General features: G+C 36.9%; 5 protein-coding genes and 1 long non-coding RNA gene across 9 annotated transcripts; 3 read left to right on the top strand and 3 right to left on the bottom strand.

The window, feature by feature from the left end:
• The first annotated feature begins 1,655 nt into the window (after window positions 1-1,655).
• Window positions 1,656-5,927, top strand: LOC111497790 (serine/arginine-rich splicing factor RSZ21-like). 2 transcript variants are annotated; one of them, XR_002720685.1, is made up of 7 exons: window positions 1,656-1,796; window positions 2,070-2,182; window positions 2,859-2,947; window positions 4,040-4,292; window positions 4,429-4,557; window positions 4,925-5,175; window positions 5,325-5,927. XR_002720685.1 is itself a non-coding variant. In XM_023148775.1 (6 exons), the coding sequence occupies exons 2-6, from the start codon at window positions 2,094-2,096 to the stop codon at window positions 4,929-4,931; spliced, it is 567 nt and encodes a 188-aa protein (XP_023004543.1). In that variant the 5' UTR covers window positions 1,656-1,796; window positions 2,070-2,093; the 3' UTR covers window positions 4,932-5,918. The 2 variants fall into 2 exon arrangements, 1 of the variants encoding a protein (XP_023004543.1); XM_023148775.1 differs by having other exon boundaries at window positions 4,925-5,918.
• Window positions 5,928-6,581: 654 nt separating this feature from the next.
• Window positions 6,582-9,397, bottom strand: LOC111497722 (spermidine synthase). Its single transcript, XM_023148656.1, has 9 exons — window positions 9,042-9,397; window positions 8,830-8,906; window positions 8,605-8,727; window positions 7,810-7,914; window positions 7,602-7,674; window positions 7,451-7,522; window positions 7,172-7,367; window positions 6,958-7,084; window positions 6,582-6,855 (listed from the first exon to the last, which is right to left on the bottom strand). The coding sequence occupies exons 1-9, from the start codon at window positions 9,184-9,186 to the stop codon at window positions 6,790-6,792; spliced, it is 984 nt and encodes a 327-aa protein (XP_023004424.1). The 5' UTR covers window positions 9,187-9,397; the 3' UTR covers window positions 6,582-6,789.
• Window positions 9,398-11,537: 2,140 nt separating this feature from the next.
• LOC111497587 (U4/U6 small nuclear ribonucleoprotein Prp31 homolog) lies at window positions 11,538-15,276 on the top strand. Of its 2 annotated transcripts, none has more exons than XM_023148536.1 (9): window positions 11,538-11,732; window positions 11,840-11,913; window positions 12,441-12,503; window positions 12,605-12,759; window positions 13,002-13,894; window positions 13,992-14,062; window positions 14,414-14,516; window positions 14,713-14,788; window positions 14,922-15,276. In XM_023148536.1, exons 4-9 carry the CDS (start codon window positions 12,649-12,651, stop codon window positions 15,027-15,029), a joined length of 1,362 nt encoding a protein of 453 aa, XP_023004304.1. In that variant the 5' UTR covers window positions 11,538-11,732; window positions 11,840-11,913; window positions 12,441-12,503; window positions 12,605-12,648; the 3' UTR covers window positions 15,030-15,276. The 2 variants fall into 2 exon arrangements, with proteins under 2 accessions (XP_023004304.1, XP_023004221.1); XM_023148453.1 differs by having other exon boundaries at window positions 12,622-12,759.
• A 724-nt stretch (window positions 15,277-16,000) lies between these two features.
• LOC111483755 (probable xyloglucan endotransglucosylase/hydrolase protein 33) lies at window positions 16,001-17,461 on the bottom strand. Of its 2 annotated transcripts, XM_023130069.1 has the most exons (5): window positions 17,411-17,461; window positions 17,079-17,330; window positions 16,896-16,996; window positions 16,602-16,810; window positions 16,001-16,519 (listed from the first exon to the last, which is right to left on the bottom strand). In XM_023130069.1, the coding sequence occupies exons 2-5, from the start codon at window positions 17,296-17,298 to the stop codon at window positions 16,132-16,134; spliced, it is 918 nt and encodes a 305-aa protein (XP_022985837.1). In that variant the 5' UTR covers window positions 17,299-17,330; window positions 17,411-17,461; the 3' UTR covers window positions 16,001-16,131. The 2 variants fall into 2 exon arrangements, with proteins under 2 accessions (XP_022985837.1, XP_022985828.1); XM_023130060.1 differs by lacking the exon at window positions 17,411-17,461 and having other exon boundaries at window positions 17,079-17,373.
• Window positions 17,462-20,876: 3,415 nt separating this feature from the next.
• LOC111471027 lies at window positions 20,877-21,074 on the bottom strand. The gene is made up of 2 exons (XR_002715152.1): window positions 21,026-21,074; window positions 20,877-20,958 (listed from the first exon to the last, which is right to left on the bottom strand). It is a non-coding gene; the product is annotated as an uncharacterized LOC111471027 (long non-coding RNA).
• A 2,832-nt stretch (window positions 21,075-23,906) lies between these two features.
• Window positions 23,907-26,175, top strand: LOC111469698 (U-box domain-containing protein 19-like). Its single transcript, XM_023115114.1, has one exon. The coding sequence runs from the start codon at window positions 23,947-23,949 to the stop codon at window positions 26,002-26,004; it is 2,058 nt and encodes a 685-aa protein (XP_022970882.1). The 5' UTR covers window positions 23,907-23,946; the 3' UTR covers window positions 26,005-26,175.
• The last annotated feature ends 1,218 nt before the right edge of the window (window positions 26,176-27,393 follow it).

Consider the following 27,393-nt stretch of genomic DNA (forward strand, 5'->3'; position numbering starts at 1 on the left):
AACTCATTTATATTAACATTCTAATCTCTAGACCACTCATTAATTAAAGTCAAATTAATATGCTTTTTTCTAAAGTTTCAAGTTATTTAAAGAAAAATTAACACGTGGATGTAATACTACCGTAGATTAAATTAGAGATTAGGTGATATCTATTTTCACAAAGTCGAACTTAAAAATTATTTTTTTTTTCCATTTTTATATCTATTTTGTGTCGAGAAAATAAGTTCGATTCTAGAAATTCTTCAATTTCTGATCCATTTTCATCCACTTTGAAATATTTTTTTTTCTTTAAATATCTAAAGAACATTGATACCATAAAAATAGACTTTTAACTTATTTTAGAATTTGTATGCAAATATAGAAGAAGTTTCAAAACATAGTAAAAAGATTTTACTTTGTATAATGGTAAATTCATCGCCTCTGTAAACTTTTTTTTACCAGTCTCGAGCAAGCGAGTTTTCTTACTCGAGAAAAATTAGCTTTATAATTTACATCTCTAATTAAAAGCCATTTGTTTACACCACCTATCTAATTATCTAATTATGGTCATAATATAATTTTAGTTTATATAATTTAATTGGATATTGATAATCTTTAAATTTTAAATTTGATCTATATGCTCGATTAAACCTCACCCGTATTCTTAAATTATTTTTTAATTCGTAATAAGTGAGCTCTGTTAGACGAACACGACTCTCCACAATGGTATGATATTGTCCACTTTGAGCATAAACTCTCATGGATTTGCTTTGGGCTTCCCAAAAGGCCTCATACCAATGGAGTTAGTATTCCTCACTTATAAACCCATGGGACTTTCATCATCCAACACCTCCCCTCGAATAAAGCACGCCTCCCCTTAATCGAGGCTCGACTCCTTTGGAGTCTTAGTCATTTTTGACTGCCTTCGTACCTTGCTCGACTCCTTTGGAGTCTTAGTCATTTTTGACTGCCTTCGTACCTTCAAGGAGGCTTGACTTCTTTTTGGAGTCCTTTGTTCGACATTTAAGGATTTGTCAATCTATTGGCACGGCTAAGTTTAGGGCATGACTCTGATACCATGTTAGATGAACACGACTCTTCGAAGTGTTTACAAGATCTAAAACCTACTATTATAGTTTATAAATTTAATGCAAGTCCCACGTTTTATTGTTTATTTTATTTTATTTTTTAAGATTATTATACAAAATAACAGACAATTTTAATTTTCCATCCTCCAACCATAAACATAGACCAAAGTAACCCTACAATTTTGCAACAACGGTCAAATTAATTGACCGAAAGTGAGAATCAAAACGTAATTTAAGAATTTTCCAATTTTGTTCAACATATTTGAAATGAAGGTCGTTCAAAGAAATAATAATAATAAAATATTAAATTCATATTATATAATTCAAATATAATCAAAATTCAAATTCATCGTCTTTTTTTAATAAATAATTTAATCAGTAATACGAGACTTACTGAGAATAAAGTGAATATAAATTGTAATATGAATTTACAGTAAAATTGAATGAAAAATAAATAAAATCCCAAAATTACGACATTTTTTAATCGCACACAAATTATACTAAAAGAAAATCTGGCCCAAAGGCCCATCAAGATGTAATGGGCCCAATATGGCTGCCATCATATATTCATCAACAACCAGAAAACAAAACTCACATATCACTTGACTCACAACTTCGGTAGACTTCCGAGCATCGGAGCTCCGCGACTACGGGCAGCACCGTTTTCCTACCTTATCGCCGGCTGATCTGTTCGTACTTTTTGACGAATCCAAGAGATCTTTTTTCTTGGTAGGCTTCAGCTTCGCGATCAATACGTGCATAACCCTAATTCTTCCTCATTTTTTGTTTATTAATCCTTAAACTAGCGGTTCGATTTTGTTTTTCCCCTTCCATTTTTGATGATCTCCTGCAAATGCTTCGTTTGTGAACTTTCTGTGTGTGTATTTTTTTCCCCATGTAGACTTATATAGGTGTTGCAGCTTTCGCATCCTGGGGTTGTGAGGGTTGTTTTTCCATTCCAGTTTGTTGTTTAGATTACATTCTAACTCTTACTATTTTCAGGAGCTTCTGGGCTCCTTCGATACAATGACTCGAGTTTACATTGGCAATCTGGATCCACGTGTTACGGAGAGGGAGCTTGAAGATGAATTTCGAATGTTCGGTGTTCTGAGGAGGTGATTTGAGTTTGAAATTATTGTATCGAGGCATTCTTTTCATGTATTTCTTAAACTAGCATATTTTAGACGCATGATATGATATCTACCGAATGGTTCGAAATGTGGAATTTTAAGCTCCTGGGTTCTTTCAGTGGCAGTGTGTTGGGTTCTTTCAGTATATGCCCTAGATTTTTTACAGCACATAAATATCTATCCATCCCGTTATACCTAGCCGAAGCTAGATATTTCAGCACTCTGCAGGGGAAGAAAAAAGAAACAGAACAGAAAAAACCCTTCCATAGCAATGAGTGCTCGCTAGTTGGACTCTGCTTCATGCATAAGTCCATATCTTCCTTATCGTTAACTTTTTGTTTAAGAACTGAACCCAATGCACAGACTCTCTTAGATATGTCCTCTGACGTTTTCTGATGTCTATCCTTGAGATTAGTTGGCTCAATGTGCATGGCTCATATCTCAAACTCATTTGTACCTCGACCAAAAGCCAGAGTAGTATTTCTGTGGTCTAGATTTTGCTTCAAGGACGTTTATGCCTCAATTGCATATCAGTTATTAAGATGAGATCGCTTACACCATGCATCCTCCATTTGCAATAATTTGAAACAATATATCTATTTCTTTGTTCCTTTGTATTAAAATGCATTCTGAATATTTGTCTTTGAACAAAACAATACAGTGTTTGGGTTGCTAGAAGGCCTCCAGGATATGCATTTATTGAGTTTGATGATCGCAGGGATGCTTTAGATGCAATACAAGCATTGGATGGTCAGTTTTAAATAAAAGATCTTTTTTTTTTTTTTTTTGTCTTGTAGGTATCAAATTTTGCATTGCATTACATTCCTTCTATAAAATGTTATTTTCTTTTGTATATGTGTGTGCGCGCATGCTTTTCTCGACTACTAGTGAGTTTGACATGTGCGGGAGCACTCTCCTTGGCTTTATCTGTAATCTAGTTTTCATTACTGCAGTCAATCAGAAATTTATTATTGATCTAGCTTAATGTCATCTTTGGTCTGCTAAATTGAACTAAATCGTGGAAATTTACCTTATTCTTTAAGACCACCTTATTGAAAAAGAGGGTAATGAATGGCCCTATCCTCTTTAATATGCTTCAAAAGATGTGATTTTGGGAATTATCATGATTCTAAGATATAGAAACTTTTGAGGGCTATGGAAGCCATTTTTATCAACCAGTTGATTCTATCTTGAACCAGCATCTAATCTCTTTGGCTGTGGAAGGCTAAAGTGCCTAAGAAGACTTAACAGCTTCAGTCTTCATGTGGAGTTTATTCCATAATGAGCTAAATACTTGCAATAAGCGTTAACACCACTTCCATGCTCCTAGCCTCTCATCTAGCTCCTATTGTGCATTATATGCAAGCATGATGAAGAGAATCAATTTAATCTCTTTTTCTAGACGTTCAGCTCCCTTTTTTCAAAAAAAATTTCCCATAAATTGTTCACTGTTTTTGGCATCTCTTGGTGCTTGCCCAAGTGTCACAAGTTGGTAGTCTAGTCTTACAACTCCGTTGTGATCATCCTTTCATAGGTAAAATAAAGAGCTGTGGAATAATTCAGATATTTCCATGTAATGGATAATGGTTTGAGAGAAGTCAAATGAATTTTCATGATGCTTTCTCTATGGTGGTCTTGTTGGACCTTGTGAGCTTTTTTCCTATATGGTGCCCTAGATCAATATTTTTCTTTGCAATTAAAGTCTATCCTTAATCCGGGATCCTTTTCTATAAATTCCCAGGGCTAATAGGTTGATTCCTTATCCCCCTATTCTTAGTTTCATTGCCTTGAGTTAAGTTCATCTTATCTTTTATGTGTGATTTTATTGGTTTCTTTTCATAGGGAAAAATGGTTGGCGTGTGGAGCTTTCTCACAACTCTAAAGGCGGTGGAGGAGGTGGTGGTCGTCGTGGCCGTGGTGGTGGTGGTGGTGGTGGTGGTGGTGATGATTTGAAATGTTATGAATGTGGTGAACCTGGTCATTTTGCTCGTGAGTGTCGTTCACGTGGGGGCTCACGAGGTGCAGGAGGTGGTTTGCGCCGTAGTCCTTCTCCTCGGCGCCGCAGGAGTCCAAGCTATGAAAGATATGGTCGCAGGTGTGTCAAAGCTGTGTGTGTGTGTGTTTTTTTAAAACACACCAAGTTATCTAATAGATGTCAATTCAACAGGTGGTTTGGTTTCATATAAACTGAAGAATTTGATGTTCTATCACTTTTCCTTTTTCTTGTGTAGGAGTAACAGTCCTCGTGGTAAAAGATCCCCACCAAGACGTCGCAGCATTACACCTCCTAAGCGTGGTCGCAGCTACAGCAGATCCCCTCCACCCCGACATGCTCGTCGTGCTTCACCTTATGCTAATGGGTATGCCTTCTTAGTCATGAGAACTATTCACTACAACTATTTAGTTAGTGAAAGGCGAGGGAACTTAATTGCCTTGCATAGGTTGTTTTGTGCACATGGGCCTTGGGTAATCATTGTAGTGCAGTAGAACAAGGTTGTCTTGAACGGCACTGATGATTTTGAAGATTCCAGGCCGTCACTAGTATTCTCTCCCTTGACTAACTAGGAATTTCTTAATTGTTTTACCCCCTCCTGGCCTATGTTTGCTTTAAATGATCCTCTACAAATTCTTGTCAATACGTACTTGACTGAGCTACATATTTCGTAACTTATACTTTTAGATTACAAGTACATCGATCTGATAGTTGCATGTTAATCATTATTGCAGAGATTGATGTTGTTGGAATCAAGGCTGGATGCTGTGCTGGTAGAACTTAGATGATGGTGTTTCTGCTATGCTGTAGTTCTAATAGGAATTGTGGAGTGAACCAGAATCATGTAGTTAAGTTCGTCTCTGACAATTGGTTCTCTTTGAAACCTGGATTTGGATGGGTGTCTACGAAGTGTTTTGAGCCACAAAATGGGGTTCGGTCGGGCACCATTTTGTGTTGGCTCCCTTCTGCCCGCTGAAACTCGGAGGTCTCTTTCTTGCTTTTAAAATTATATCTACTACCTAGAGTTTTATATATATATATATATACCTTCCTATCTATTCATCAATATTTCTTTTTCATTGGATGCCCCTAAAGATCTATCTGTTGGCTGTTTTTTCCTCTTATGTTTTTGAGGTGTGATTTTCGGCTGTATATGGCATCGTTACTCAGCTAACTGCATCTTAGTGCATCACGGTTCTCAATATCTGCTCTGCTCCTCAATCATCTTCTTGTTACTACAACTGGTTGCATGCTGTTTGTATTGCACTCAAGGCTGCCCATATAGTGTTAATCCTTTTTAGGTGGTTGAAGAAGATGAAGCTGTTTTTATGCGATTTTTCTGCTCATCATCTTCTCGTCTATCAACGCTTTTCGAGCTTCTTCTATTACACATCTGCAAAACTATTGTGAGAGTTTTATAACATCGGCATCTTGTGAGCTTCAACTTGTTTATTTCTCTCCCCAACTACTGCCTTGCCTTGCTCCACCAACCTTCCCTCTTTCACCATTATGCTTCCTTAAATACTACTTCTCCTTAAGTGAGGCAGCTACTTTCTTGGTCATGGCTCATTAGTTTGTGTGTATTAGCTAGCTAGGGTCAAGGATGTTGGAAATTTGAATGCTTATATATATTCCCACTCTTTGATGTTTGTTGTTTGTTCTTTGCATAGGGAAATACGCTTAAGGCCCTCCCAATTTCAATTAAGGAAACTTCATTAATCGATTTTATTGTGAGGATGTTTATCCTCGATTCTCAACAAATAATTTTCAGAGGTATCTTTCCTAATTATGAATTTTGGTGTTAATCTTTATCCAACGGTGAAAATGCAACACTTTTATAACCAAAGCAGACGTGAAATGCAGAATTTTTTTAAATTAATTTTTGGATTTCATGGTTTATGTTTCCATTCAATCTTGTGTATCTTATTTAATGCATAATACAGGAAAAGACAACGGGTAATAGTTCGAAGCCATCGTTAAAAGATCATTATATATTGCCGTGTTAGTCTCATAAAGGTTTTCACACACTTATAAAAAAAATGTTTTGTTTTCTCTAATAATCATTGTAGGACCACACAATCCATTTCTTTGGGGCCAATGTCCTTGCTGGGTACATCCTGGGGGCTGCAATCTTCAAATTTTTATAAGTGTTTCACCTCTCCAACTGATATTGGACCTCACAATCCATCTCTTGAGGGCTAATGTACTCTATAGCACACTGTCCAATGTCTGACTCTCATTATTGGTATACTGTCCAATGTCTGACTCTCATTATTGGCATACTGTCCAATGTTTGACTCATACCAGATCTACTCTCCCTAGTAGACGCGTTTTATAATTGTGAAGCTGATGATAATACGTAAGATACTGGAGCAGACAAATATTGCTATCGCTTCACGAAGGCTAAATATATTTATTTAGCATATTTATTTATAGAACCTAGAACACCAGATGCCACTTTTCAATGAAAAAGGACGGGGAAAATTTTGGGGGAAAACAAAAGCTATTTCTACTACTCATTTTAAGTCTCCACTTATTACATTGGCACACTCCAAGACCGCCAATTCCTGCTTCTTCAACGCTGTGGGGGAAACCTTTTTCATTTTGCTTTTGAATCGATGATCTTCTTCGCAAAAGAAGGCAAACAGAAAGCTGCTGTATGAATCTGAAGATTTTCAAACAAAACATCAAGGAAAATACAGAAGTTTCAGTTCAAGTCAAATGGAAAGTACACCAATGGGATATATAAGAAACATTCAAATCCCACCTCCGAGTTGTAAAACTTGAGCGGACTCTTCACGGTGTCGATACCGTTCACCTCTACTGGGTTGACTGGATGCTTGAAATCAAGAGGAGGCCCCTCAGTTGAGCAGAGCATAAACCCAATCACTCCGCTGAAGACACACGGATCAGATCGATGTTTAGAAAAGGCAACGTTCAAGACCCACAAGATCAGGAACATTGTTAGGAGGTGTGTGTACCTTGGATATGTAGGAACTGTAGTCCATGCATAGTTGACAGAGCCTTTGAATATTTGGCGGCAGTTTGTCACAATGTCTTCAATGATATGCATGTGAAGCCAAATGCTCTCTGCTTGAGTACACACAACACCTCCTGGTCGAAGAGCTTTGGCAACTGAAGCAAAGAAAGGCTTCTCAAAGAGCTCTTGTGCTGGACCTGTAAGATGACAAATGATCTTCATTTACCTCAAAAAACATCCAACATAAAATTCCATGTTCCTCTTGAAGACATATGATTACCAATAGGATCAGAAGAATCCACTATCACTGCATCATAAGTGCCTTCAGGAACAGCCTTCAGAAATGCGACGCCTGCAACACGAAGCACGCCGATGAACACAATCGAGAAATCAAACAGAAAGAGGGGTTGAGAAAATGGTTGATTGTATACCATCACCAATGTGAAGAGTGACACGAGGATCCTCAAACCCGACAGCTACGCGAGGGAAAAATTCTTTGGAAACCTGCAAAGGAAGATGCAGGCAATAGTACTCCATCATAAATCGGAAAAGGTTCCTCACATTTGTCATGAACATATGAGCACCATACGTATCAATCATATAAAGTTGAACTGATGCTCCTGGAAAGTTATTGGTTACCTCAACTACCATCTTGTCGATTTCACAGATATCTATCTGCTCAACAGATGAATGGCGAGCCACCTCTCGCAAAACACCGCCATCTCCTCCACCGATAACGAGAACCTAATAACAGCAATTGAGTGAGACAACAATGAAACAAAAAGAATAATCCTAAGCACATGTGACAGCATCTGAGCAAATTTGAGCAGGCCCGATTTGGCTGGGTCGGGAAGAGATTCATATAGAAAAATTTCCCTAGAAATCATTGTCATAAGCTCGAACAAGTAAAAATGGTAACACAGACAGTTGTAAGCATTGTACAAAAAAGACAATGTTAAAACATAGCCAACATAAACACAACTCAACTGTTAAGGCACACTTACTCCCCTACCCAACTGGTCCGAATTCCAACCCGACCCCCACCCACCAATTTCCCTAAAAATCATTATCACAAGCTCGAACAAGTAAAAATGGCAGCACAGACAATTCTAAGCATCGTACAAAAAAGACGATGCTAAAACATAGCCAACATAAACACAACTCAACCGTTTAAGGCGCGCTTACTCCCCTACCCAATCGGTCTGAATCCCAACCCGACTTCACATGTCATGAAATATTTAAAAGAACATCTATAACAAATACTTAACTTTTTGAATGAAACTTAGCTAGAATATGATTAAATATCAACAAAAAGGTCACTGGCATGCCCTGCTTCTCATTTAGTTTCTTAAGAATTAGAGGTATCATCACAAAACGTATGACTCCAGATACAAATTCCAATGCATTTTCAAAATACAACGCTGATAGACAAACCTTTTTGGGGTTTGGAATTGAGCAAAGTGGAAGGTGGGTGATCATCTCTTGGTAAGCACATTCATCTCTCTCTGTAAGCTGAATCACCCCATCCAAAACCAGAACCTTCCCATAAGTTGATGACTGCAGGGCACATAAACCAAAACTTCAATATATCAGCCAAACTAGGTTAAAATTCACAGAGAAAAACAATATATCATACAGTTCATCCGCATATATGAATACCTGAAATACCAAAACGTTCTGGTAATCAGACTTCCCTTGAAACAAAACCTTCTCCACCTTCAAGGAATGGGCCTCTCCTGCATGACATAAAAATCATTTGATTTTCTCAACGAAATTAGAAAGAATCGAAGAACAAATAGGATTGAATCATATTGTTCATCTTCATCGGCTAACAAATCTCAAATCTATGTGATTAGAGACGAAAATCTCACCAGGCCACAATGGGCTAATTTCAGAAAACCATCCAGGAATTACAGAGGAAATAGAATCGGGCTGTGAGGCGGATACTCCATTCTCAATCTCAGGTTTCTTCGCCGCCGCATCGGCCGCCGACCCAACGAAATGTTCCGCAGACATAATAATCCCTCTACTATCGACTCGCTAAAATCCCAAATCCCAAATCCCAAATCCCAATACAGTCTCAAGAGGGGAGTGCTTCTCTATGACCCGTTGGATATGAGCACTGATCAAACTCACCCAGTTCTTCCTCCATTTATATAATTGTAAAGGGTCCGTGAAAGGCTTCGCTTTTGAAGGAATCAAATTACGGTTTCCTCTCTTTGATCTTTATTTTTTTCTTACTGTCCTCGATTTATGTTTTTTTTTCATCTCGTTCTTTCATGTTTTTGTATAGGTTCGATTTTTCCATAAACTTCCAAATACTATAGTGTAGTTTTGACCATAAACTTGAAAATTGAGAAGCATGTGATAGAGAGAGGACAAAATATAACCCAGTAACATGATCATGTTGTAAGGGGATTTCAGGGCCATAGAGCATTACAATTTGAATCTTAGGTTAATATCTTATATCTTCAACTAAAATGACAAATGTTGGGTAGCTTTTCTTCCCCTCGTAGGGTTGAGGATATCACTAAAAACAGTGCAGAGTGCAACAACATTGGATAGCTATACAAAACAAAATTTATGACATATGAATAGACGAGCAGACGTGGGGCTACGAGATTGGTCTTGACATGTAATTGACTTGCAAAAGCAAAAAGCATTATGGTGGCAAAGATTATTCCTCAGGTGGCTCGAAAGAAATCCGATTAAACAATTATGATGGATGATAATGAAGATTTGAATTTATAATCCAAATTAGTTAAGAGATGTAAATATTTGATGGTACCATTTTTTCTTCAAATCATTCACTTTATTTATTTATTATTATTATTTTTTTTTGTTGACATATTTAATAAATTTATTTTTATTATTTGTCTTTATTATAACACGAAAGCGAATTTCAATTTCCAAGACTTTTGAGCAGAGGATTATATTCTTAGCCTCCGTCCACACACTCAATCTCGCTCTGTTTAATACAAATATATTTTTAATATATATATTAAAAAAATAAACTTAATTGTAAATGAAATATAATGATTTTTTTTACTATTTTTTTTTAAGGAAAGGTGGTATTGAAAAATGAAAACTTTACATTTAACTATTTTTCTAAAAGAATAATAAACGAAAAAAAATATTCGCCGGAACTCGATTCCTACAAAAATAAATGAAATGAAATAAGTAGTGGGGATGGGGATGGAGATGGAGGAAGGCTTCCCGGTCCCCGCCCCATTCCATGATCATAAAAAATAAGCTGAGACAAAAAGGAAAAGAAAGAAAAACCCACTTAAAATTTATCCAAAATTGCGAACGTTTAAGACAACTCAGTCTATTCGGTACCGTTTGAGTTAAATTATGAATTTATTTGAATTGAGTTAGGTTCAAATAAATAAAAACTTTATGAGTTAGAGTAGTTAGTTGATTAGGTGTAACAGAATCAACCAAGTTTATTGTTAGTGTTAAAAAATATATTTTGCTTATGGTATAATTATATATGCATATATTTAAATTTATTATTTATTCTTCCATCCATTAAGAAAATAATTTTTAATTATTTAGAAATTAAAATTTTAAAATATATGAATTTGTTGGATGATGAAAGTCCCACATCGACTAATTTAGGGAATGATCATGGGTTTATAAGTGAGAAATACTAACTCTATTGGTATGAGGCTTTTTGGGGAAGCCCAAAGCAAAACTATGAAAGCTTATGTTCATACATTTTAAAAGTATCTTTTGAGATCCTTGAAGACCTGTAAGATAGCCGAAAAATAATTAGCAAACAATGAATGAAGAAATACTAAGTCGTTCCGCATATCATTGTGGAGAGTCATGTTCGTCTAACAGGATTCAATTTAAGTGATATTAACTACCATTTTATTTTTATTAAAAATAAAAATTTGGATTGAAAAAATTTGACGACCCAATTCACCTCAGTTACAACAGTTACAACCCAATTCATCTCATGCAAACTACATACTTGGTGTACGATTCACCATAAATTTTAATCATTAAAAATGATCCTGCAACGACCCGACTTCTCATACACATAACGGTTAGAGCTGTTGCCTCACTTCTCGTACACTTTCTTTTAAGTCTACCATTTGAAAAGCCAAATATTTGAGAAATGGATAAGTATAACTAAATTAATTAAAATATAAATTATCGAATAAAAAAAAAAGAAATCATTAGAAAATACCAAACAAATCGAGATCGATGGGTCGAGGAGCGTAGTGTTAAGCTGGGCCTCGTAGGCCCGTAGTTCATTATTATTTGGGCTTAATTATTGATTTTGGACTGGGCCTACCAGGCCCATAATTAACAATGGGTCAGGCTCTTACAGTTCTATTCTGTAATTCTCCCATTCTCTCGGTTATCTTGTCTGTGGGCCGGTGGCTGGATCGGCGAAGCAAGTTCCACACTATTGCCGTCGACCACGAGCCAGTACCAGCTTCTCCCCGCTCTTTCGTCGGCGTTCTTGCTTCTTGTTCACGGTGTGAAATCTCATCTGCTGTACGTCGGTTCCCTTTCTGGAAATATTGGAGAACGTAGTTTGATCCGAGGTTTGGGATTGTCTTTTGCGTAAAAGCATCTGATTGTGGTTTTATCCATTTTGGTTTATATATATATATGCTCCCTTAACCCTGGAAATTGAAATTCTGATATACAGATATTCTTCAACTTGGTGCTGAATTGTTTAGACCTGGGAGGCTTTATAAATCTTCTAGCGAAGTTTAGAAAATGGTCGGTAACCCTTTTCTTTTTTTCTTCTTTTGCTTGCATCCATGCGACGTTTAGGTTTCAGCACTTTCCTTTGTGCGCTGGTTTATTTTAGTTCTTACGTTCTTGCGTGTAAACTCAAATTGACCTATCTAGGAATTGTGGACTTTGGAGTGTGCTATTAAATCTGTCGCTTAATTCTTTATCAGCTGCTAATTTTGTGTTTCTAATCGTTCTTCCTTGAATTATAGAGTTTCTCAAGAGATAGCTTGTTCTGCCTACAGGGAGCATGTATATAAGAATTTTCTGAGTTAGCTTATAATTTATATGGTTGGTAAAGGAGAACTTGATTACTTTCTCTCTCGGATGTAATTTATTAAACTAATGACCAAGTTTTGAATCGTTACACTTCTTTTCTACTTTATTTCATACATTCATTAGGTTTTTAAACTTGCTATTGTGCTTCTTCTTTCAAATGTTCTTTAAGATCTATCTTGAAAATGTGAGTTATCTTGTCTATTAATTGTCATATTATTTTCTTCTGTTTGTAGGCTACTTTGGCTGATTCTTTTCTAGCAGATCTTGATGAACTCTCTGATGAAGACAATTTTCTGGTTAGCAAATGTTTTCTTACCTTTCTCTCTGGAAGATCAATTCATCATTATTTTGCTTGGTAGGAGTGTGAATCCATCTACCTTATATTTTGAGGCAATAGTTATTGGATGATTACAGGATGAAGAAGATGCTGATGCCGAAAATATGGAAGAGGATATTGATGGGGATCTTGCAGATCTAGAAAGCCTTAATTATGATGATCTGGATAGTGTATCAAAATTGCAGAAAACACAGAGATACAATGATATTATGCAGGTTAGTTTACATGAAAGTTTCCTTATTGACCTTGGTGTGGCTTGAATAGAAAGGGGTTAGAAGAGAGGCAATGAATATATTCAATCCTTGCTGTCTTGTCTATTATTCTAACCTTTTAGTGAGTGATAGGTTTTGGGATGTTGTATAATTATTGGATCTTTTGCAATATATCTCTCATGAATAATGATGTTCACTGCACTTCCCCCTCGATTTGATTGGATTTGTTGGCATCTGAATTACAGAAAGTGGCAGATGCATTGGAGATGGATTCTAATGTCTCAAATCAGGGATTTGTATTAGAAGATGATCCTGAGTACCAACTGATTGTAGAGTGTAATGCCTTGTCAGTGGATATTGAGAATGAGATTATTATTATTCACAATTTTATACGTGATAAATATCGACTAAAATTTCCAGAGCTTGAATCACTTGTGCACCATCCAATCGATTATGCTCGAGTTGTTAAGAAGATTGGGAATGAAATGGATTTGACTCTTGTAGATTTAGAAGGGCTTTTACCCTCTGCTGTCATTATGGTTGTCTCTGTTACAGCATCTACCACAAGTGGCAAGCCACTTCCGGAGGAAATTCTCCAGAAAACAATTGATGCATGTGATCGAGCTCTTACTTTAGATTCAGCAAAGAAAATGGTCCTTAATTTTGTTGAAAGTAGAATGGGATATATTGCACCAAATCTTTCAGCGATAGTTGGAAGTGCTGTTGCAGCAAAACTAATGGGAACTGCTGGTGGCCTTGTTGCCTTAGCTAAGATGCCTGCTTGCAATGTTCAGCTTCTTGGTGCAAAGAAAAAAAACCTTGCTGGGTTTTCCACAGCGACCTCACAATTTCGAGTAGGTTATATTGAGCAAACAGAGATATTCCAATCAACACCTCCTCCTTTGAAGATGCGTGCTTGTCGACTCATAGCGGCGAAGTCAACACTTGCAGCACGAGTTGACTCCACCAGGGGTGACCCTACAGGGAAGACGGGTAGAGTCTTCAAAGATGAGATCCTTAAGAAAATTGAGAAGTGGCAAGAACCTCCACCTGCAAAACAACCAAAACCTCTTCCTGTCCCTGATTCTGAACCCAAAAAGAAGAGAGGTGGCCGTCGATTAAGGAAGATGAAGGAAAGGTATATGTTACATTTGTCTTTCATCTCTCTAGCAATAGAAGCTTTGATCTGTTGCACTTTTCCGTTGTTCATGGATTGATATGGATTTCCTTGTCAGGTATGCAACGACGGAGATGAGGAAGCTAGCTAACAGGATGCAGTTTGGGGTGCCTGAAGAGAGTTCTTTAGGTAAAACATTCTTTCATTTCTGAATAATCTGGATTGATCAAATTGATAGTTTTTCTTCTGCTACGTTTTGTGTTACGCATTGGAATGAGATGCAATGTTATGCTGTTCAGCAAGTTTGAGTTGTCATGTTGTCTGGTGAACCAGAAAATTTTCTGAATTGCAATAGTAACATCATAGCCGTCTTGAGTCTGTCCTATTACAGGATTATTTCTTATCAAACGTAGTTACATTTTTGTCTGCATACCAGCTGTTTCTTACAATTGTCCTGAACGGAAAAAGTAGTTGCTTGAGGTATTCTGCTGTAATATTCTGAATAAGCATTTCACTTCTTGATTTTTCATGCCACAACAGGAGATGGATTGGGGGAAGGGTATGGAATGCTTGGTCAGGCTGGGAGTGGCAAGTTGCGTGTGTCAGCTGCTCAGAGCAAGCTTGCCGCAAAAGTTGTTAAGAAGTAAGTCAAGTCATTGAGCTGATCCTAATAACCACACCCACCCATCCACTTGCGCGCGCACACACGCAAGTAATAATGAAAAAAGAAAAGAAAGAAAAAAGAATAATAACTATAACAAGGAGTGGAAAATGATATTTGTAGCATAACATTCGCTTCTTCATCTGTTATCCTTTACTTATCTTCTTATCACGAATAGGTTCAAGGAAAAACGCTATGGAAGCAGTGGTGCTACATCCGGGCTGACCTCAAGTTTGGCATTTACTCCAGTACAAGTCAGTATTTTTTGTCCTCCTCACCATCTCCTCCTATGTTATCTAAATTTGCCTCGGAAGTACTTGTTTTATTCATGACACTGCCTGGGATGCTTAATATCAAGGTTGTGAAAATTTCCTGTTTTCCATGTAGGGAATCGAGCTGTCGAATCCTCAGGCCCATTTGAACCAGCTAGGCGGTGGAACTCAAAGCACCTACTTTTCTGAAACAGGAACATTTTCAAAGATCAGGAAAAACTGAGTCATTAGACCATCAAGCTTTATGTTTCGTGCCCATGCTGTAATCATACATGGATATGGCTTACGATTAGGCTTTGTAATTCAGTACTAACAGAAAGCCACAAGAGTTTATGTTTTTATAACTCAGAATGTTTCTTATTCCTGCTTGCTTGATCTTTTTTTGGCTTTAGTTGACTGATTAGTGTTATCATTTTGGCCGGCGTTGATATTATATGGGATGCCATACACTATAACTGGTGGATTTGTCTTGGTCAGTCTCTTATTTAGTGCCATCAAATAATAGCTAGTAGTACTTCCTGTCTGATTTCCTCTAAGTTGAAAATCATAGAAACTTATGCCATACCATTCTCTGTATTCCCATGAGAGGAAGATTAGTACCACTGTGGGCTTTGATTTGGCATCTATGATATGCGGCTATGCTCTTCTCTTAATGTATCTCTCATTTCATTCAGGAATGGCTATCATATATCACTGATTTGGGTAGTTCAAAAAGGTTGCATCTATGGGTGAAGCTTTCTTGCCCTATGTAATGTAATATCTTTCAATTTTCTTTGACCCGACCAATCCGGTAGTTGCCAGATTGGTTTAACTTCTTTATAGTTCATATAATGCTAGCATTTACAAAATCCTTCATCTTAATGGAGAATCCCTCTTTTTCGATGGTACTGATGGAAGATCTCCTGTCGGAGTCTCCTCCGTTCAGTCATCGACTCGTTTTTGTCTCTGATGATTTGGATACGCTTTACTACAATATCTATCTTCTTCCTAACTTGAAATTTATGATGGAAGGATCTTAGCTTTACTACAATATCTATCTTCTTCCTAACTTGAAATTTATGATGGAAAGGATCTTAGCAACCATTAAAATTGTAATAGTTTAAGTCTACTGATGACAAATATTATTTTTTCCTACTTCCTCTCAAGGTTTTTAAAACGGTTAGGAAAAGGTTTCCACACTCTTATAAAATAAAGAAGACTTTATTCTCTTGACGTCGGATCTCACAAAAATTTAGTAAAAATACATCTATGACGTCGGATCTCACAAAAACTTAGTAAAAATACATCTATGACGGCGGATCTCAAAAAACTTAGTAAAAATACATCTATTTGCATTCTGGAGGCAAAACTTTGTATCTGGATGTATCTTTACAATAGGAGTAGAACATGAGCTTCCTCCTTGCCCAATCCATGGCATCTATTTGCTGCTGTGATAGCTTTATAAATTCTGGACCCTCCACGGTATCCGGGCTCGAGACATTGGTTTTGGAGCTTGAAGGAACAGTGGCTATTGGTGGTGATATACTTCCATTGATCTCCATTTCTTCAAAAGAAGCCACATATGGTGCATACTTATAGTCTACTGGGTACTTTCCTCCATGAGTTGCCCATTCTGAACCATCCCATATTGTGACGAAAACTGACATGGGTTTTGATGGATAGAAAGCTTCAGAATTTCTCAGCTCTCTGATTGGAACATTATCCACCAAAAACCTGCTTGAATTTCGATGCGCTTTTTAGAAGAACAGAGAAGTACAACGACCAACAAAAATGATCCTGCCTTTCATGCACTTACACAGTATGATATTTGTTCCAAATGATGGTGTAATCGTGGTATTTCACGCTGGGATCAAACCAGAGATAGAATTTCTCTTCTCTCCCTGTCTTGACGCTTCCATTGGCATACATATTTGTCTGAATAACCCAATCTTTTCTCTTGTCATGTCCCAGCAGCTCTATGTCAATCTCGTCATGAGAATGGGTATAAACATCTGCATTCGACAGCTGAACATAGCCCTCATCATCCCGTTGGTTGTGGACCAAACTGGTAAGCCAAACAGAGGATAATAAGAAGGGGGGGAAAACTTACATAAAAAGCCACTACAACCCCTGAAGTGAAGCCTGATGGAAGCTTAATTGAAGCACTGAAGAACCCATAATGATATTTGTTCCTCGAGACCAAACCAGCACCTCCAGAAATGAAAAGAGAAGAAGTTATGAATCAAAACAGAGTCGGGCTGAAAGGTAAAGCTAAGATCCAATGATGATTTACCAGAAAGTTTGTTCAGAGTGAGATTGAGAGAGGACCCATTACTCATCAGCTGGATATTTGCGCCCCCAAAAATCTTAGCAAAGTATTGATCGATTGAGACATTGGGAACGAGATCTGTTAAACGTGGGACGCTTGGAGGCGTGTAGTATGTACCACAAGAAGGGGCTGCAAAAAACATGCACAAAAGGAAGAAGCTTAAGCTTAAGAGGGGCAATTCCATCTTTGATGACCAAAGGGATGCCAACAATTCAGCTTTATACAGAAGGATCTTCCTTAGTTTCATGATATTGTATGAAACAAGGATCAAAACTGTAATTTGAACAACTTTGGACATTAACTAAACTATTTTGATTTGCTTTCTTGACAGAAGGAACAGTTCATGAGCCATCTAACTCATTTAGTTAGGACCCTATTCCTTTCGAGCTTTCTTTCGAAGTTTAAAAATGCATCTTACTAGGAAAAAAATTTCACTCTTAAAAGAGTGTTTCATTCTTCTCTCCCACTGATATCAGATCTTACCATCCACTCCGCTTCGGGGCTCAGCGTCCTCGCTAGCACTCGTTCTCTTTCCCTTTTTCAATTTATGTAGGACCCTCCAATCCACCATCCTTCTGAGTCCAGCGTCCTTGCTGGCACACTATCTCGTATCCACCCCCTTCAAGGCTCGGCCTTCTCGCTGGCACATCGCCTGGTATCTGGTATTGATACCATTTGTAATAGCCCAAGTCCATTGCTAGCAGATATTGTTTTCTTTGGATTTTTTTTAAGGTTTTCCTAAAATGCATATGCTAGTAGAGGTTTTCACGCCGTTATAAAGAATGTGCATCGGATAATCGGTCACCCTGATTGTCCACGATTGTCCCTAAACTCTAAACCCTAAACCCTAAACTGATCAATTTTCCACGATTGTCCCTAAACCCTAAACCCTAAACGGGACTGATTGTCCATGATTGTCCCTAAACTGGATCGATTGTCCACGAGTGTCCCTAAACCCTAAACCCTAAACTCTAAACCCTAAACTGCTATCCAAGATTGTGCATCGGATAATTGGTCACCACACCCTTCATCACGAATGTCCTCATACCTGCATTACCGTTGATTTAGATAACATTAAATTTAGATCTAAGTCAAGATTGTGCAATAAAATGAGTGGTTAAAATGTTTGGCAGGTGAGTTTATTATTTAGTAGAGTTAATAACCAAAATAAACGATGAAGTTGTTACAGCTTTGAATTAATGGAGCATTCTTAGGTAAGCAGATTAGGTAGGGCTTCTTTGACATCTGTGCACATTTTATTTTATTTTATGATCCTTTCGAACAAGTTTGCAATTATGAGTCGAGTCACCTAAATACCTTGCAAACGATCAACAGATAGAGTATAAAACGATAGTGATGGATGGAGCAATAGAGCGAGGGAATGTAACGACCTACTTTTTGAGAGCCTCAGTCACTAACAATTACTTATTACATTCATAAAATCTTAGAATACAAAAATCAAGTGCTCGCAAGAGAAATATATTAAAGAGGTACAATACAACGATCTAGCCCAAAACTTCATAGCTCCTAGTTCGTATGCACTTCCGCCTCAACATCTCCATCATGTCTCATTTGAAAAATTTTAAAGTAGGAAGGATGAGTATATAAAATATACTTAGTAAGCAGCTTATAAGGTAGTTCATAATTCATTACTAAAGATATTAATTGTTTGTTTGGTGTCTCATTCTCGTTTCGAGTTCGTTCTTAAATACATGATCTTCTGAGGCTACATCCTAGATTTTCTTTAATGTTCTTTAGGTCTCCTAGTAGACGCTCAAGAGATGACCTTAATATCGATCTCATAGGTTCATGCATGATAATGCACAACTAGATATTAGGGGTGTACATCCACCCTGACAACCTGGACTAACCCAACCCAAATTATAAGGGTTGGGTTGGGTTATTTTTCCTAAACTCGAATAGGCTCGGTTCGGTTTACAAATTTTTTTGAGATTGGGTTAGATTACCAATCCAAGAACATGAACTTTTGGGTTGGTTTAAAAAAAACCCGAGCCCTCTTAGATCTCACCCACAAATTTCTGATCAAATTTACATGATTTTAGTGTTTTCCAAAACAGATTAGGGGTGGATACGACTAAAATTAGATGCGAAGAGTGGTTATAAAAGGAGAGCTAAGGAAAGAAGAAGAGACAACCCACAGCAATAATGGCCCCAAGAAGCTCTAATAAGATGCCTTGGGGAGCCTATACTCTCATCCTCGTTGGGTTTCATTTGCTCATTTCCCAAGCCAACGCTGCTAGAAATGTTGTTTCCACCCCCCATAAACAAACCGTGAGGGTAAACTTGGGATTTCTGCACAAAACCGTACATGCTCCTAAATCGGGATACGTTCATTTTTCTAGGCTCAATCAAAGGACCTTCTCCTATCCACCTACTCTAGCCGACGTGAGATCTGGAATATTATCCAAACGCTTATATATCATTCCATCTAGATCCAGGCTCAAGACGTCCCACCAACATTTTCGTGTCAAATATGGATCGATAGCGAAAAACATGCACCTTCCTCCATCTGGACAAGGTAGGAGGATATCGCACCCAAACTATCCTGTCAGCTCTGGAATGTTATTGAGAAATGTGCACATTCCTCTGTCTGGACCTAATCATAGGGTATCAATCCCGAACCATCCTGTCAACTCTGGAATGATGCCAAAAAACATATACATTCCTACATATAGACCGAGTCAGGGGGCGTCAAACCCATAGTCTCATTTCTTTGCTATTCGTGGGAAACGAGCAAAGCTCATTTTTTTTTTTTTGGTGTATTCTAAAAATCATTTATATGAAATAAGAAGTTATTGATAGGCACATTTTCTCTAGTGATCCAAAATTTCAGAATTTCGTCTAATTTTATTTTTTTTGTACTTTTATAATAGACAATTTTGATCTATTAATTTTTATTAATTCTTAATTAAAAGTTTAAAAAAAGTGATGGATGGAGAAATACATCAACAATATATCATAGTTCATATTTGGTACTTTTTTTAGTATTCATTCATATTCAACCGGTGTCATCGTACATCATTTTGATGCTCATCTTGATAATAAGCTTCCTATTAAGTTTTACAAGTTCGTTCAATTCATTTTTTTGATAAATGTGCACCATAATATTTAACGTATTCTAACCAGCAATAAATCAACAACATACTTTTATATGAAAATCAGTGAAACAACGTGAAAGTTCAATCGCTATCGGATAGTGTTCTCTTTGAGCTTACCCTTTCGGACTTTCCCTTTGACTTAGTAAGGTTTCTACACTTTTTGGGTGTTTTGTTCTCCTCCCCAACTAGTAGACATGACATGAAATATCATACCGATAGACAATTTGAATATTTATAATTTCTAATCAAATTATTATTTCTATAAAAATCTAAAAATATAATTACAATTTACAATTACTCAAATCAGGTTTGGAAGACCGACCTATCCATTAGACAAGGGATGCTTTTCATTCCAATTTTTTTTTATTCGTACTTTCACCTCTTGTTCGTAAAAAAAATTAAAAAAATTAAAAATTAAGTAGGGTAAAAATTTTGATTTGAGTAATTCCATTTTAATTTGGAAAATAAAAAAAATAATTAATATATTCAAGATAAAGTACATAATTACAAAATACTGTCTCAATTCATATCATAACATATGAACAGTAAGAACTAGCATTTGTATTGAGATTCGAACTCATAGGGAAGAAATCAAATATGCAGTATTTACAGACAGAAAAATCAATATACTTCTAATGTCGAATCTCGGTCAGTCGAGGGAAAGGGAACAACCAACCACAATGTTACGCCCCAAAATCGAACTATACGGAGCCCTTCCGAATGACCTCTCATGGAGTCTGCTACACTAGCCAAGAAAGAGTGTATTAGACATACGGAGCCCTTCCGAATGACCTCTCATGGAGTCTGCTACACTAGCCAAGAAAGAGTGTATTAGACTCTATTCGCCCGTGGAGGTGACCTCTCATGGAGTCTGCTACACTAGCCAAGAAAGAGTGTATTAGACTCTATTCGCCCGTGGAGGTGACCTCTCATGGAGTCTGCTACACTAGCCAAGAAAGAGTGTATTAGACTCTATTCGCCCGTGGAGGTGAGTTCTCATGGAGTCTGCTACACTAGCCAAGAAAGAGTGTATTAGACTCTATTCGCCCGTGGAGGTGAGTTGAGGAAGAATCAAAAAAGAGAAAGGTATTGCTACTAAGAAATAGTTGATCGTTCATAAATGAAGTTGACCACTTCTTCTTAGTCTTGCTTCAACTTCACCCGAAATAAAGCATTGGGTCGAACTCTTCTTTGGTGTCAAGGTAATAGCTATGAATAGTCATGGACTCCCAAGAAAGGGTAGAACTCTTCTTTGGTGTCAAGGTAATAGCTATGAATAGTCATGGACTCCCAAGAAAGGGTAGAAGAATGGGACCTATTATGGGACATACAATGCATTACGACGTATGATCATTACACTTCAACCGGGTTATTCTATTCCACCTCTTAGAAAGAAAAGAACTTAAATCAAAATACTTAATAGCATGGCGATATTTCATCATATCCGGGATGTGATATGGTTCTGAAGATATCTGGGATGTGATACCAATAAGACTTCATTCTTGAACAAAAATCCATTTATTTTTATTTCATCTATTCTATGACGAGAGGATAAATGATCATGAGTTTATAATCAAAGAATGGTTTAGAATAAAAAGAATACTATCTCCATTGGTATCGGACAAATGGTTTATAATCAAACAATATATCTCCATTGGTATCGGAGAATATCATATAATAAACATCATTGAAAATGATCATGAATTTAGAATAAAAAAATGATTTATAATTAAAAAAATACTATTTTTCAGATTTTTTTTAATCATTTAATCATTAAAAATATTGGTTCACAACTTATTAGGGAAAAGAACATATTCGTACATAAAAGTGGTCTGGCCCAACATTGCACTGAATGGGCCAAGCCCATTTAATATTTTACAAATATTTATTTATTATTGTAGGCCGCTTAAATTTAACATTCACTATAATTTTAGATTGTTATTTTTTCATATTAAAAAATTGAACTTTATTGTGAAAATTTTTAAAATATCAAATAATTAATAAAATCTCACCCACTAATTTCTAACGAATTTCCGTGTTTTTAGTGTTTTGAAAAATAAATTAGCGCTGGATTTGACTAAAATTAGATGCCATTAAGGCTATATAAAGGGAGAGCTAATGAAAGAACATCAGCAAACCCATAGCAATAATGGCCCCAAGAAGCTCTATCATTTCTTGGGGAGCCTATAGTTTAGTCCTCTTTGGGTTTCATTTGCTCGTTTCCCAAACAAATGCTAGAAATGTTGTTTCGACTCATAAACCCGAAGAATCTTTTGATGATATAAGGGTAGACTTGGGATTTCTACGAAAAACCGTGCATGTTTCTTCATCTGAATCGAGCCAAAGCAAGAAGGTGTCTATGGTAGACTTTAGAATAGTTCCAAAAGCTCCTCACATTCCTGCTTCTGTTATGAATCAGATAACTATAACCTATCCACCTCCTCTACCTCTATTGTACGATAGGATGTTATCGAAAACCAAGCACATTCCTCCGTCTGGACCAAGTCATGGGGCACCAAACCCAGACCATCCCATCAACTATGGAATGTTACCGAAAAACATGCACATTCCTCCGTCTGGACCAAGTCACGGGGCACCAAACCCAGACCATCCCATCCACTACAGAATGTTACCGAAAAACATTCACATTCCTCCGTCTGGACCAAGTCACGGGGCACCAAACCCAGACCATCCCATCCACTATGGAATGTTACCGAAAAACATGCACATTCCTCCATCTGGACCAAGTCACGGAGCACCAAACCCAGACCATCCCATCCACTATGGAATGTTACCGAAAAACATTCCCATTCCTCCGTCTGGACCAAGTCATGGGGCACCAAACCCAGACCATCCCATCCACTATGGAATGTTACCGAAAAACATGCACATTCCTCCGTCTGGACCAAGTCACGGGGCATCATATCCATAGTCTGTTCCACCACGCCATTTCTTTGCTATTTGTGAGAAACGAGCAAAGCTCTTTTTTTTTTTTTTTTTTTTTTTTCTGTATCAAACGTGTATCAAGTCAATTATATGAAATATAAGTATTGATATGCACATTTTCTGATGTCATCAAATACCTCTTTATATACTTAAAAAAATTATTAAAATTATTTGACAAAAAAAAAAAAAAAAAAAAAAAAAAAAAAAAAAAAAAAAAAAAAAAAAAAAAAAATTCCAAGGTCAGAGGGAATTAAAATTATGAGTATTTACTTTTTTTTGTTTTTTGTCTTGTCTAATTTTATTTCTAATAAAGTAATAATATTTAAAATTAAAATTTATAATTCCTGAATAATCAACAAAGGGATTGTTCAAGGAAATTTCAGGAAATTAAGACGTAAAATAATTTTGGACAATTTTTAAAACAATTATTGCCTCAATAATAATTTCCATGTTACCAAAATATAAAAACTCCACCTTAATTGAATGTCGGCGAATCTCACCTGTCACGAATCCCATGCCGTTAACTCAGGATACGTGTCATCATGTGATTGATTCACGTTCAGATAGATTTCGACGAAGCTTCCCTATCCTATCTCCTACGTACACGTGTCGAATCTCAGGTCAAAACTGGCCTAGGATCAATCAATGATCGACACGTGTCTATGTTGTAAAGCTTGCCGTCAATATATATTGTAATTTGGTAAGAGATAAAAACAAATCACCAAAATCCATATACGAACTTTTTCGATTCTCTCTATTTCTCTTTAATGATTCGAAAATCAAACGACTTCAATCGCCGGATTTTGACGTTACCGGCTATTCAACCATGCGAATGCACATCTCCGGCGACGTTGTTGACGTCTTTGATCAATATCAGTCGAAGCATTTGCGGCTACAGATCGGAATTCTTCGGTAGCAACAAGCGAAACGCCATTAAAGCGATTCGCCAAATCGAAATCCTTCTGATGTTCTTTGAAGAAATTCAAGGTCGAAAAGCGGAAGATCTGTCGGATTCTGTTGTTTTAATCTTATTGGAGCTCCATTTTATCTTCCAGAAGCTTCTGTTTCTTTTGGAGGATTGTGCCCTAGAAGGTGCTCGTTTGTTCATGCTTATGAAATCGGAGTTCGTCGCGAATCGTTTCCAGGTTTTGATCCGATCCGTCGCTTTGGCTCTGGAGATTTTGCCTTTGGATTCGATCGATTTGCCTATGGAAGTCGTCGAGTTTGTGGAATTAGCGACGAAACAAACACGAAAGATGAAATTTGAAATCGATCGCGAAGATGAAGAGATTCTCAACGAGGTAAGATTAATTCTGGCTGTATTTGATTGCCGTGTTGCTCCGGATAATACTCAAATCAAACGATTTCTTGATTATATTGGGATTAAAACATGGAGTTTATGCAATAAGGAGGTGAAATTCTTGGAGTCGGAAATTGAAATCGAATGGTCGGCTCACGAGAAGCTAGAGTTTTCCTTTTTAAGCAAATTGATTGGTTTGATGAACTACTGTCGATGCATATTATTTGATGTTATCGATTACGAAGCAGTTCCGCTTGTCCATCGACATGGAGCCGAAATCATCGATTGTTTTAACCACGATGATTTTCGATGCCCAATCTCGTTGGATTTCATGATTGATCCAGTAACAGTAGGAACAGGGCAGACATATGATCGCTCTTCGATTCAAAAATGGTTGAGAGCTGGAAATTCCACCTGCCCTAAAACAGGGGAGAGATTGAAGAACAGAGAGTTAGTCCCCAATTTAGCACTCCGTCGGATAATTCGGCGATACTGTTCTAAAAATTCAATCCCTTATCCAGAATCAAGCAAACAAAAACGCAACATAACGAGAACAATTGTTGCAGGTAGCTCAACAGCCGAGAAGATCGTTTGGGTTTTGGCGAAATATTTAGCTCGCCTTCTGGAAACAGGAACGCCAAACGAGAAGAACAGAGCCGCTTATGAGATCAAACTTCTATCCAAATCAAGCATTTTTTATCGGTCTTACTTGGTGGAAGTTGGTCTGATTCCAAATTTATTAAAGCTTTTGAGATCATCAGATGGTTTGATGCAAAAGAACGCAATTGCAGCTATTTTGAATCTTTCAAAGCATTCAAAAAGCAAAAGAGTAATAGCAGAAAACAGAGGATTGGAGGCAATTATAAATGTTTTAACGATGGGTTACACAATAGAAGCCCGTCAATTATCTGCTTATACTCTGTTTTACATGGCTTCCATTGAAGAGTACAGAAAAATCATAGGCCAAACCCCAGTAGCGCTTATGGGCTTAATGAACTTACTCAAGGAAGATTCAGATCGTAGCAAAAAGAACGCAATGGTTGCAATATATGGACTTCTTACGCATCCTGAAAACCACAGAAAAGTTCTCTCCATTGGAGCAGTTCCTTTATTGGTGAATTTGCTTGAAACATCCGATAGGGAAATTCTCATTGCAGATTCAATGGAGATTCTTGCAACTCTAGCAGAGAAGCCGGAAGGAGCCGCCTCGATCATGCGATGTGGGGCTTTGAGTTTAACAATGGAGTTCATGAGTTCATGTAGCTCAAGTGCAGGACGAGAGTACTCTGTTTGTTTACTGCTAGCTCTGTGCGTCCATGGCGGATGTGAAGTAGTCCGAATCCTTGCAAAAAGCGAGGCCGTAATTTCATCTCTGTACATTATTATCAGAGAAGGCACAGCCCGTGGGAGAAGGAAGGCGGGTTCTTTGATGAGAATTCTCCATGAACACTGCGAAGTAGTGGCCGCAAGCTCCGACCCAATCCCTGTTCGGCTTTCAAATGAACGATCTGTTCAAGCCTGGTAAATTTGTAAATCGTTTTTTTTTTTTCATTTTTTTTAGGATTTTTTTGGGGTAAATAGACAGGATGTAAATAGGGTTTTTTTTTTATTTTTTTTTTTTTAATTTATTCAGATTTGTTTGGGTATTAGCTCGGGTTTTTAAGAGCTAATAACAGTCCATTAGCTTTGATCTCCTTAACCTTCTAATAATGTAATATTTTTTTAGTTATTAGTGCTGTGATGTCTTTGTAATATTTAAATTTAAAGTCTTAATAACTTAAATAATTCAATAATTTAATATGTTTCGTCTTCTTATTTGAATTATTAGACAATTTAATATGTTTGAAATATATGATTCAACATTTGACCCATATATTATTATTTAATTTTAATACTATTTTGCTTTTATTTGAAGAGTTTTGAATGAAAAATTAACTATTTAAATTTATAAAATAAAAAATTTGTTATTCCTTTTAAAAAAAAGAATTAATGCCTATAAATGTAGAATTAAAAGAAATAATAACTTTTAAAAACTGTAAACTGTCCACCGCCAAGGTCCCAAAACACCTTCGCTCTAATGGGTCGGGTCGGGGTTGTACAACGGGTTCTACATGAATGATGAAAGTCTCACATTAACTAATGTAGGAAATGATCATGAGTTTATAATAAAAAAATATTCTATCTGTTGGTGTGAGACCTTTTGGGAAGCCAAAGCAAGGCCATGAGCACTTACATCATCACCGTCATATTCGTCTAACATACATCACCGTCGCAGACACCCTTGTGCAGGGTGGTATGGTTGAGTGCGGCAGCGAACTACTAGAGAGATATATGAAATCATTTGTTTGGAGAGTAATTCTCCGAAAACAGAGAGGGATTGGGACATGACTTAATATAAATAATAATAAACCGTGCACAATTATCTTCGGAAAATCTAATTCCCACAAAGATAAATGGAGAAATAGAGGGTGGGAATGGGGACAAGAAAGACTTTTCCAGTTCATTAACATCTCTAACATCAAACTAATTCAAGTCATGGATTGGGTAATTATGCTCATGTTACTTCGATTATCTTACGGTATAGACTATATGCTTTATCATTCTGTATTAGAACACAGTCTCCGACCTTATATGCCCTAAACCACAAAGTTCCCAAATTATTAGGCCTTGCGAGCAAAGCTACCATAATCAAGTCGAGATTCTGAAACTTTTATTTTATATAGAGAGCGGTTTATCTTATGAATTAAATACAACGTGAAATTTGATTAAAATCGTGAAACTAGAACCTTCCAAATGGAGTGATGTGCTGATAATTGCCTTTGGGGCAAGAAATTTTTTTCTTATCCAATCAGCTTTCCACATTAAAATTGACATGAACACAAACGGCCTTGTCTCTTTGTCAACAGCTTTTCTG

The sequence above is a fragment of the Cucurbita maxima genome, unplaced genomic scaffold, assembly GCF_002738345.1.
Source record: "Cucurbita maxima cultivar Rimu unplaced genomic scaffold, Cmax_1.0 Cma_Scf00001, whole genome shotgun sequence".
Taxonomy (NCBI): domain Eukaryota; kingdom Viridiplantae; phylum Streptophyta; class Magnoliopsida; order Cucurbitales; family Cucurbitaceae; genus Cucurbita; species Cucurbita maxima.

What these genes read in the sequence shown, in the direction of transcription:
- LOC111497790 (XM_023148775.1), top strand. Translation starts at nt 2,094, where the DNA reads ATGACTCGAGTTTACATTGGCAATCTGGATCCACGTGTTACGGAGAGG. An exon ending in ATGTTCGGTGTTCTGAGGAG is followed by an intron (nt 2,183 to 2,858) that starts GTGATTTGAGTT and finishes AAAACAATACAG; the next exon opens with TGTTTGGGTTGCTAGAAGGC. An exon ending in TATGAAAGATATGGTCGCAG is followed by an intron (nt 4,293 to 4,428) that starts GTGTGTCAAAGC and finishes TTTCTTGTGTAG; the next exon opens with GAGTAACAGTCCTCGTGGTA.
- LOC111497722 (XM_023148656.1), bottom strand. Translation starts at nt 9,186, where the DNA reads ATGTCTGCGGAACATTTCGTTGGGTCGGCGGCCGATGCGGCGGCGAAG. An exon ending in ACAGTTCCTACATATCCAAG is followed by an intron (nt 7,085 to 7,171) that starts GTACACACACCT and finishes GTGTGTCTTCAG; the next exon opens with CGGAGTGATTGGGTTTATGC. An exon ending in TCAAGTTTTACAACTCGGAG is followed by an intron (nt 6,856 to 6,957) that starts GTGGGATTTGAA and finishes GAAAATCTTCAG; the next exon opens with ATTCATACAGCAGCTTTCTG.
- LOC111469698 (XM_023115114.1), top strand. Translation starts at nt 23,947, where the DNA reads ATGATTCGAAAATCAAACGACTTCAATCGCCGGATTTTGACGTTACCG.
- LOC111483755 (XM_023130060.1), bottom strand. Translation starts at nt 17,361, where the DNA reads ATGAAACTAAGGAAGATCCTTCTGTATAAAGCTGAATTGTTGGCATCC. An exon ending in CACTCTGAACAAACTTTCTG is followed by an intron (nt 16,997 to 17,078) that starts GTAAATCATCAT and finishes TCATTTCTGGAG; the next exon opens with GTGCTGGTTTGGTCTCGAGG. An exon ending in TGGAACAAATATCATACTGT is followed by an intron (nt 16,520 to 16,601) that starts GTAAGTGCATGA and finishes AAATTCAAGCAG; the next exon opens with GTTTTTGGTGGATAATGTTC.
- LOC111497587 (XM_023148453.1), top strand. An exon ending in GATACAATGATATTATGCAG is followed by an intron (nt 12,760 to 13,001) that starts GTTAGTTTACAT and finishes TCTGAATTACAG; the next exon opens with AAAGTGGCAGATGCATTGGA. An exon ending in GCCGCAAAAGTTGTTAAGAA is followed by an intron (nt 14,517 to 14,712) that starts GTAAGTCAAGTC and finishes TATCACGAATAG; the next exon opens with GTTCAAGGAAAAACGCTATG.